Genomic DNA, 10,514 nt, shown 5'->3' with positions numbered 1-10,514 from the left:
ATACAATTAACCATTTTAAAGTGAACAATTCAGTGGTCTTTAGTATACTCCCAGTATTGTGTAATCACCACCTCTATCTAGTTTCAAAACAGTTGCATCGCCCCAAAAGGACACTTAGTACCTAATAAGCAGTTTCTCCCCATACTTGCCAGTGTCTCTATGGACTTACTTATGCTGGATGTTTCATGTAAATGCAGTCATACAACATGTGACCTTTTGTGTCTGGCTTCTTTCACTTAGCATAATGTTTTCCTGGTTCCTTCAAAACATAGCACACATCATTACTTCATTACTTTTTATGGCTGAATAGTATTCCATCGTACATGTATGCCACAATTTGTTTATTCATTTGTCAGTTGATGGACATTTGGGTTGTTTCTATCTTTTGGCTATTGTAAAATGGTGCTGGTATGAACCTGTGAGTACCAATTTTCTACTGGGGGGAGGTATGTACCTAGAAATGAAATTGCTGAGTCATATGGTAATTCTATACTTAACCTTTTGATCAACGGCCAAGCCGTTTTTCCGAGTGGCTGAACCATTTTACAATCCCATTAGCAATGTAGGAGGGTTACAATTTATCCACATCCTCATCAATGCTTGTTGTTTTCCATTTTTTTAAATTGCAGCCACCCTAATGCCTCTATGGATCTTTTGCACAAACTCAACAAGACCTTCCACTGGATGCCCAGCCAGGAAATAATCGAAAAACAATATTATCTGAGAACTAGAAGCAGAGTTTCTGAAACAGATGCTGTGCTGTGTGCTTAGTCGCTTAGTCCCATCCGACTCTTTGCAACCCCATGGACTATAGACCACCGGCCTCCTCTGTCCACGGAGATTCTCCAGGCAAGAATACTGCAATGGGTTGCCAGACCCTCCTCCAGGGGATCTTCCCAACCGAGGGATCAATGCAGGGATCCTGAATTACAGGTGGACTGTTTACCATCTGAGCCACCCTTCAGAGGGAAGCGCTCTGAAACAGGAATGGCACTTAAGTATCTAGAGACACACAAAATTATTATCACTAAGTAGTGGGCTTATGCGTGATTATTATTTCTAGCCTTCTGCTTTCATGCTTTTTCAAGTTTTGTGAAATGAACATTTGAAAATGTGCCCCGCAGCCATTTCCTCCCATTTAAGTCATACAAACCAGGGCCGGTATTTTTCCAGCGAAAAGGTGATCACTAAAAACACTTCAATAAAGTCACAGAAAGCAAAGAAGATATTTTTATAATCATGAATAAGATCTAGCCCAACCCTCTCAACTAAAGGAGAAAAAAAACTGGGCCCAGAGGGAGAAAATGACATAGGCAAAGGCTATGAACTACTATTATCTTGATGACATTTGTTAGATGGCTAACGGAAGACCAAGGTAATGTCTTCCCTAGACGCCTACCTATGCTCTTTTCAACTTCACTGCACCACACTGCCAAAAGTCCTGTTATCAAGTCCATTTGATAACACATCAATGCATCTCGCAAATCTTAATTCAGTAATGACTTGACAACGTCATAAACTCAGGCGCAAAAAGACAAAAAGAACAAAACAGTAAGCTATTGATAGAATGACGGAGGGCAGAGAAGTTTTCTGTGAGCTGAAATTTGAGACTTGAGAGTGAAATGTCAATGCAACAACAATAAAAAAAAACATATATTCATACATAAAAAAAAAAAATCCCCACAACGCTAAATGACTAAGTAAGGGCACCCTGGACGTCAGCATCATGGACAGAGCCGCCCACTTCACCCCGCGCCCCCTTATTACCCATCTTATTGATGCTAGTAGTCCAGAAAAATGAAGGCTTCCTTTGGGTGTTTAACAATAACATGAGAGTTGGAATGGTGAGGTGGGGGTGGACGCCACGCCTAATTCTGATAGATCCAAGAGCCGAAACCTTGGCTACGGCCTCTCTGTTCCAGCTCTTCCTCAATCTCCTCCATTATTTTTCTCCAGTCCTTTGACCCTGGAGCCCTTGCTAGGGGTTGGCTAAGAATAGGCCCGCCTCTCTGTCAGGATTCGCCACAAACTACAGGAGCCCCGCCTCTCCCTCTCATGATTCGCTACTCCTGGCTCCATCCCGCCTCTCCAGCGAAACGATTGGCTGCCTGGCCAGCAGGGCCGTTAGCGCCTGCGGAGAAGCTGCGCCTGAGGAGAAGCTGCACTTCAGGTCACTGGAGGGGTGCTTCACTGTCAGTGATGGCAGCCACGGCGTTGGCGGCGCGTACCCGGCAGGCCGTCTGGAGCGTCTGGGCAATGCAAGGCCGAGGCTTCGGCTCGGAACCGGTACGACAGCGGCAGGGTCCACTGCCCCAGCCCTGAGCGCGGATCCCTCCTCTCCCCGCCGCCCGCGTTTGTACCAATGCCCCCCGTCTCTCTCCGCAGACAGATAAGGTCAGGCCCAGTGCGGGCGCGGTCCGGGACGCCGGTGGGGCCTTCGGAAAAAGAGAACAGGCCGAAGAGGAGCGATACTTCCGGTGAGGCCCTGGGGACCCCGAGTCCAGCCCTAGGTCCCTCACGGCCTTCCAGCCCGTCTTCAATTGTCAGTTGCCCCCACGCATCCCTCCCTGGCGTCCTGCGGCGTCCCATCCCCACCCCACCCCCCACAAACAGACCTAACAGGCCCCTGAACCTGTTAACACCCAATGCTTGAGGGCCCGACTGTCGCCACCTGTGGGCTCCGCCTGTGCGCTCCACCTGTGCCCTGCCGAATCCCACGGCCCCCATACCCAAGTCATTTCCACCTGCGGGTCTACAGGCCAGGACTCATCTCTTCCTATGTCATCTACCATCTCCATCCATGGAGTTCTACCCGCATCATGCAGAATGCCCCCCAGATTCCTCCTAGAGCGTCTAGATCCGAGGGTTCCACGATCTGCAGACTCCCTGGGCCTGGCTCTCTCGGCCTTCATCCCAGTCCTTAGCTTGCCAGCCCCGCAAGGATGGATTCCCTGATTCTTCAGACCCTCAGCCATTTCTAGACCCTTCTGCCTCTGCGACTCGCCTCAGCGAGTGGGATCGTAGGAGCCTGTGGCAGCTGCACGTGGTTGGGACACCCATCTCCCCTTTTCTTGGAGACTTGGCCCGTTCCGCCCAGCCCAGCCTTTAGGAGCATGGATTGGGCTGGGCCTGTTTACCAACCTCGAGTTATCTTACACTGACTTGTATCCATCGTGGGGAGCAGTGTGGAACTAATCTATCTTCTGCTCTCCTTGGCCTATCTTTTCTCTTCTGCCCTCTCTTGCTCACTATTAAGGATTATCACCATAGCACTTGTCATACCAGAGAGAGAAGGTGCAGCCCTTAGAGACCATCTAATTGGCCTCCCACATTTTACATTTATGGAAAACAGAACCCCGTATGTGGCCAAACCAACATTTGAGTCATCCGTTCTTGAGACCTAAATTGGACTCAAGAGACCACTTTTTTTAATTTTTCTTCTCCTTCATTTTGGCCTTTACAGAGGGCCTTGCAGTCCTCAGGCAAAGACAGCCCTAGATAAAATATGGTAGGACACATCTATTTGTCCTTTAACTATGCACCTTTATATCTCCCCACCTCTTTTTGCTCTTTTCCCCCCAGAAAGGGATTCTGTTCTCTGGGTTGTTTCTCCAATAAGTCCTTCAGTTAGGGATTTAAGTCACACCTCTCTAGAGTTTTCTACAGAATCTGAAAGGACTCCTTCATTAGTGGAGGAATTTCAGGCACTAGCACCAGGACAATGGAATAATCATTTTGGCCATCTCCTAAAAATGACGTGTCTTAAGATGGAGTTGTCTTTCATAGTGGGGCTTGAAGAGGGTAGAAGAGGATGGCAAGCCAGACTCCCGTGGGGTTGGGATGCCTGTACTTTGCCTTAGGTATTTCAGGTTATGCTTAGAGATCTCTTTGGGATGAAGGATTGGGATTAAACCAAGAGCCACTGTGTCCTTGTAGAGCTCGTGCTAAAGAACAGCTGGCCGCCTTGAAGAAACACCATGAAAATGAGATCTCTCATCATGTGAAGGAGATTGAGCGCCTACAGAAAGAAATTGAGCGGCATAAGCAGTCGATCAAGAAACTAAAACAGGATGAGGATGATGACTAAGAGTGCTAGTTCTCCACAGAATGTCTACCTATTATTGCCCACTTCTATGTAGACATAGTTCTGGTTTAACCAAAATCAACCTGTGTGCTTCCAACAAATTACAATAAATTGTCATTAGTGAACTGTGTCTAATGCTTCTATCAGAAGAGGGTTAGGGGACACACTCTACTGGGCCACTAAAATGAATGAGAAGACAGGGTACCTGCAGTAGGGAACTTGGAGACAAAGCACAGTGATAAGTGCTGTGCAACACAGGTGGGAAACAGTGTGACACGGAGAAAGGCAAGTCCCTTTTCCCTGTCAGACTCTGGAAGAGGTGTCAGAGAAAGCTTCTTAAGGGATGAATGTCCATGTATAAGGTCAAGAGCAGCCTGGAAAACAGGAATGGTTACTTAAAACATTGTAATTCAAGGCACCATCAGTAATAACACTAGTTTGCATTTATAAAATGGATTAGACAACTCGTGTGAACGAGTTACCCTTGTTCTAATTATCCTCATGCAGGTTGAGAAGACTGGAATTAGATATCGTGTGTCACATTGGCATCCAGGTGTTTAGACTCCTGTTCACAGAATCAGAATTATTTCTGAAGTTACATTTTGCTTTGCCGAGTATCCTCTTGCTTTAGACTTTAAGGCCTTGATTATTGTACAGACTAGTTGTGTAACCCTTCTAGACAAAAAACAAAAAAGAACTTCAAGTGACATATGGGCCATTGGGAAGATACTTTGAATTCACCAGGTCAGTAGATCATTTGCCCCAGAATTGTGACATCATTTGTTGTAAGACAGATGACTTTTTGTTTACACAAAAGGCTTTAGGACCATTGAGTGATAGCATCTTGGACGAGTCATTGACCCTATCCTTGCAGACCAGACCCTTGATGGCTGTTTCCAAAACTAACCACAGTGCTGCTGATGGAAAGTTTATTTCTAGATACTCTTGAGGTATGAGTGCTGAGATTTTAGTGGCCAGCAACAAAATGACCTTAAAGATGAGGTACAAGAAATGGTCATATTAACTCACATACCTTTTTAAAAATTTTAGAACACTACAAAATTTGAAACATTTAAAAACTGGTTGAGAAACAAATAACATCTTCCATTTTGGACTTTGGTGACCAAGAAAAAAAAAAGGCATACAAAATCTTGGAAATTCTCTGGTGTCCAGTGGTTAGGACTCTGCTTTCACTGCCACGGGCCTGGGGTTCAATTCCTGGTTGGGGAAATAAGATCCCGCATGCCCCAAGGCCAAACAGACAAAGGAAAAAAATAATTTGAAGATGATAGTGTTTTGTGACTTCTTATAATCAATACTTTCCTTATTGGGAATGATATTCCTAAGTGGATTCCTCAACAGCAGTGTATCATCTGCTCTAGTCCTATGTTTTAAATAAAAATCAGTCTAATGATGATTGGATCAAAGAGTTGAAACTTTAAAGTGAAGACAAGGAATCATGAGTTCGATTTTTTTTTTTTTTTGCCTCACCTGGCAACATGTGGAACTTCCCCATCAGGGATCAACCCGAAACCCCTGCAGTGGAAGTCCAGTGGTTAAGACTGAGTTTCAACTTTTAAAAAGTTTTTGGAGCAGCCTAATTTAAAACTACCTGAGCTTTATGAAAATGGTAACTCATGGTCTTTTTGTTAGGACATACCTGTGGTTAGTTTTCCTATCATGCTATAGTAACAGAAAGATATAGCTATGTTTTAAAATACTTTAAATTTTTTAAACAAATATATGTTAAAATCCTAAGATAATTTATGTGATATGAACCAGTTACCACAGACACAGCACAGGTCATAAGATTAACCAAAGACCCAGAAGCACCCTCGGGTGGTTCTTAGAATTTGGGAAATACTACAGCAGGGATTCTTAAAGTAGCCACAAGGCAGCAGCATCAGCATCACCTGAGAACTTGTTAGAAATGCAGATTCCCAGGCCACATCCCAGACCTACTGAAACTGAAGATGGAACCCAGCAATGTCATTAAGCAAGCTCCCCCAGGTGATTCTGATGTGCACTGAAGTTTGAGGACCACTGTAAATTCTAATGAAATTTGCTGACATTCTTGAGCACAGGACACTTTTAATAATTGTCAGACATAGGCAACATGTGTCAACATAGATTATTAAGTACAATAAGGATAACTATATATTTAATATAGTTTAAAAATATTATATCTATTTGGTTGCACCAGGTCTTAGTTGCAGCATGTTGGATCTAGTTCCCTGACCAGGGATAGAACCCGGGCCCCCTGCATTGGGGCACAAAGTCTCAGCCACTGGAGCACCAGTGAAGTCTCTAATATAGTTCTTAATATGAATGCTATTTTAGGACCTTTTTAAAAATGTATTAAGAATTATTCTGTACACAACATATTAGCATTTTCGAACATTGCATTCCACAGAATACAATTTGGAAAATGCTACACTGCTTTATTGTGTTAGTTAAAACCTTTATTGTTTGCAAGTAACAGAAACCAGCACTGGCTGGCTTAAGAGGGAAGAAAACCGTAATTTACTGGAAGAACAGGCTATTGCCTCACAGAATCTCAAGACCTGAACAAATCAGGAAAGGCAGGGGCCAGAGAAGCCCTGAAAAGTGCAGGAGACCTGTCTGAGTAGCTTTCTAACTACCTGTGTCAGAAACATTTTTTTTTTTTAAATTTCGATGGAATTTTGCATGAGATTAACAATTATTTAACAATTGCACAACAATTTATATTTATGGAGCACTTTATAATTATTTACTCATTAAATCTCATGATATTTCTGGTAAATAGGTTCATACACCATGAGCTTAATTTTATAACCAAAGTAACAAAAGCAGGGAATTGGGAATAATTCTCAAGGTCACACAAGCAGGGAATAATTTCTGGCAGGGGCCAGAGAAGCCCTGAAAAGTGCAGGAGACCTGTCTGAGTAGCTTTCTAACTACCTGTGTCAGAAACATTTTTTTTTTTTAAATTTCGATGGAATTTTGCATGAGATTAACAATTATTTAACAATTGCACAACAATTTATATTTATGGAGCACTTTATAATTATTTACTCATTAAATCTCATGATATTTCTGGTAAATAGGTTCATACACCATGAGCTTAATTTTATAACCAAAGTAACAAAAGCAGGGAATTGGGAATAATTTCTCAAGGTCACACAAGCAGGTTTGTGCTGAGCAAGGACTTTACTTCAGAACTCCTGCTCCCACAGTCTTGAGTTGCAGTGGTTCCGCTACTTGTTAGCTCCCTCCTCAACTTGGAACAGGTTGGGAGTAGTGGGTCTTGCCAGGACCATTGGGGATGACCCAGGGTTATTCCACTATTTTCAAATATGCACTGCTGCATATTCTATGTATTCCAGTTTCATATTTCAATATAAAAATTATATTTAGTATCTGCTATATGCTGGACACTTGGTAAACACTGGAAATTCAACTACAAAATAATTCCAACTCCTGTCCTTATAGAACCCACAGCCTATTGGCAAAGTCAAGTGGTTAAACAACAGTGTAGTTCTAATGGGGTGAGTTTAGAATGTTGGGGGAGGTCATGGGACAGGCACTCAGTGCAGACCTGGAAGAGATATAACAGCAGCCAGGTAAACAGGAGAGAAGGGCATTCAAGACTGAGTGACAACATCAGGCATCGAGAGAGGTCCTTGGTTCCTGGGGAGTGGAAAATAGTTCAGCTTTTCTATCTGCAGCATGGAGGGAACAATGCGGGGCTGGGGAGGAGGTAGTGTACTAAGTTCTGTGAATCTTCCCAGGGTCGTGCTGATCACCTGTAAGCTGAATCAATCACTGTGTCGCACTCAGCCTTTCCTTTCTTCTTTCCATCCTCTCACCCTCCTTTGCTCCTTTCCCTCTTCTTTTTAAGTACAGTCCTTTATTAGAGCAGAAAACACCTAAACCACTTTTACCCTTGAGGAATCTTTAACCTCAAACGTTGGAAAGGAACAAAAAGCTTGGGAGCAGGCAAAGGAACAAAGAAGTACAAGGAGACCTATGCCAACCCTTCACACGCTGAGCCACCCAACACAATCTCGCAGTTAGCAGATGCCACAGGTTCTCCCTTGCTCATCATTCTTTTTATTAACTTGAGATAAAATTCACATGACATAAAATTAATCATTAACCATTTAAAGTGTAAAATTCAGGGGCATTTAGTATATTCACAATGTTGTGCAAACATTGCCTCTATTTAGTTCGAGACATTTTCATCACCCCAGAAGGAAATTCCATACCCATTAAGCTGTCACTCTCCATTTCCCCCTCGACCCAGCCCCTGGCAACCACTAGCCTGCTTTCTGTCTCCATAGACTTCCCTATTCTGAATCAACACGCAAATGGAATCATACAATATGTGACATTTTGTGTCTAGCTTCTTTCACTTAGAGTAAGGTTTTCAAGGTCCATCTGTGTAACATAGTTTAAACTTTTATGTATTTATTTTTGACTGCACTGGGTCTTCCTTGCTGCACATGGGCTTTCTCAAATTGCGGCGAGCAGGGGCTACTCTCTAGTTGCAGTGCATGGGTTTCTCATTGCGATGGCTTCTCATGGCTCTAGGGCACACGGGCTTAGTTGCTCTGCCGTGCATGGAATCTTCCTGAACCCGGAATGGAACCCATGTCGCCTGCATTGGAAATGTATTCTTAACCACTAGACCACCAGGGAAGTCCCATTCCATTTTTTAAAATTTATTTATTTTTAATTGAAGGATAATTGCTTTACAGTATTGTGTTGGTTTCCGCCAAATGTCAACATGAATCAGCCATAGGTATACATATGTCCCCTCCCTCTTGAACCTCCCTCCCATCTTCCTCCCCATCCCACGCCTCCATTCCATTGTTTAATAGCAGAATAATATTCCATTGTGTGGCTATATCACACTTTTGACTATCCAGTCTTCAGCTGATGGACATTCGGCTTGCTTCCACCTTTTGGCTGTTGTGAATAGTGCTGCTAAAAATATTCCCGTACAAGTATTTATTTGGACACCTGTTTTCAGTTCTTTTGGATAAATACCTAGGCGTGAAACTGCTGGATCATAGAGTAATTCTATGTTTAACCTATTGAGGAACTGCCGATCTGTTTTTCCACAGCAGCATTTTGCATTCCCACCAGCAATGCACAGAGATCCAGTTTCTTCACACCCTCACTAACATTTGTTACATGTGATTTTTGATTCTAGCTATCCTAATGTGGATAAAGTGGTAGCTCATCATGGTTTTGATTTGCATTTTTCTGATGACCAATAATATTGAGCATCTTTTTGTGTGCTGATTGGCCATTTGTCTGTCTTCTTTGAATAAACATCCCTTCAAGTCCTGTGCCTATTTTGAATTGGATTATTTGTCTTCTTGTCATTGAGTTTCCAGAATTTTTTAAATTAATTCATTTGACTGTGCCAGGTCTTAGTTTCAGCACACAGGATCTTTAGTTGAGGCATGCAAACTCTTAGTTGCAGCATGTGGGATGTGGCTCCCTGACCAAGGGTGGAACCCAGGCCCCCTGCATTGGGAGCTTGGAGTCTTAGCCACTGGACCACCAAGGAAGTCCCCAGAATTCTTTATATATGATGGCTACTAGACCTTAATTAGCTATATAATTTACAAAATTTTCTCCCATTCTGTGATTTTAGGTGAGGTCATGAAAGTGGGACCCTCGTGATGAGATTGGTGCCCTTCTAAAAAGAGACATCAGAGAGCTTGCTTACTCACTCTTTGCCATCTGTGGACAACGAGAAGGCAGCCATTTGCAAGCCAAGACAAGAGCTCTCCTCAGAACCCAACATACTGGCACCTTATCTTGGACTTCCAGACTCCAAACTCTGACAAAACAAATTTCTGTTTTTTTAAACTTACCCAGCCTATGATATTTTGTTATGGCAGCCTGACCTAAGATAGGCGTCAAAAATATTCCAAGAAATAAGCTTGGAAAAGTTTTTACAGTTAGCATCAAGAGAAATATACTTGTTCACAGCCTTTGACTCATGGATTTGCTCCTAGAAATTTAACCTAGGGGGCTAATCAGGAATATAATGCAATATTTTATATGTAAGAGTTTCATCTCATTTTGACATAAAATATTGAAAAATGTCTAGCAATAGATATTAATGAATGTGACACGTGAACATTCTACAACCATTAAAAATTATGTTTGAGGGGAATTTCCTGGTGGTTCAGCGGCTAAAGCTCAACTCTTTCTGCCACAAGACATCAAGAACCTTCGTGAAGACATCAAGAGCTTCATTAAAAAAAAAAAAAAAAGAATTACTAAAAAAAGACCTATCAGTAAAATCACGTTATTATGAACTTTAAACAAATTAAGTTTAAAGAATATTTAATTTTTGAAAATCATCATGAATTATTCTATGCTATGCTATGCTAAGTCGCTTCAGTCGTGTCCGACTCTGTGCGAC

At 42.6% G+C, this 10,514-nt stretch overlaps 1 protein-coding gene and 1 long non-coding RNA gene across 3 annotated transcripts; both read left to right on the top strand.

Annotated features, from left to right (window-relative positions):
- Positions 1-2,173: 2,173 nt before the first annotated feature.
- Positions 2,174-4,209, top strand: ATP5IF1 (ATP synthase inhibitory factor subunit 1). 2 transcript variants are annotated; one of them, XM_081586238.1, is made up of 3 exons: positions 2,174-2,286; positions 2,386-2,477; positions 3,937-4,209. In XM_081586238.1, the coding sequence occupies exons 1-3, from the start codon at positions 2,200-2,202 to the stop codon at positions 4,085-4,087; spliced, it is 330 nt and encodes a 109-aa protein (XP_081442364.1). In that variant the 5' UTR covers positions 2,174-2,199; the 3' UTR covers positions 4,088-4,209. The 2 variants fall into 2 exon arrangements, with proteins under 2 accessions (XP_081442364.1, XP_081442365.1); XM_081586239.1 differs by lacking the exon at positions 3,937-4,209 and adding an exon at positions 3,861-3,897.
- A 2,381-nt stretch (positions 4,210-6,590) lies between these two features.
- Positions 6,591-9,441, top strand: LOC145543731 (uncharacterized). Its single transcript, XR_014081007.1, has 2 exons — positions 6,591-6,872; positions 7,174-9,441. It is a non-coding gene; the product is annotated as an uncharacterized LOC145543731 (long non-coding RNA).
- The last annotated feature ends 1,073 nt before the right edge of the window (positions 9,442-10,514 follow it).

This window comes from Giraffa tippelskirchi, chromosome 3, assembly GCF_054371585.1.
Source record: "Giraffa tippelskirchi isolate mGirTip1 chromosome 3, T2T-mGirTip1v1.2.pri, whole genome shotgun sequence".
NCBI lineage: Eukaryota > Metazoa > Chordata > Mammalia > Artiodactyla > Giraffidae > Giraffa > Giraffa tippelskirchi.
This window is presented reverse-complemented; position numbering and strand designations above follow the sequence as displayed.

What these genes read in the sequence shown, in the direction of transcription:
- ATP5IF1 (XM_081586238.1), top strand. Translation starts at nt 2,200, where the DNA reads ATGGCAGCCACGGCGTTGGCGGCGCGTACCCGGCAGGCCGTCTGGAGC. An exon ending in GAGGCTTCGGCTCGGAACCG is followed by an intron (nt 2,287 to 2,385) that starts GTACGACAGCGG and finishes CTCTCTCCGCAG; the next exon opens with ACAGATAAGGTCAGGCCCAG. An exon ending in GAAGAGGAGCGATACTTCCG is followed by an intron (nt 2,478 to 3,936) that starts GTGAGGCCCTGG and finishes GTGTCCTTGTAG; the next exon opens with AGCTCGTGCTAAAGAACAGC.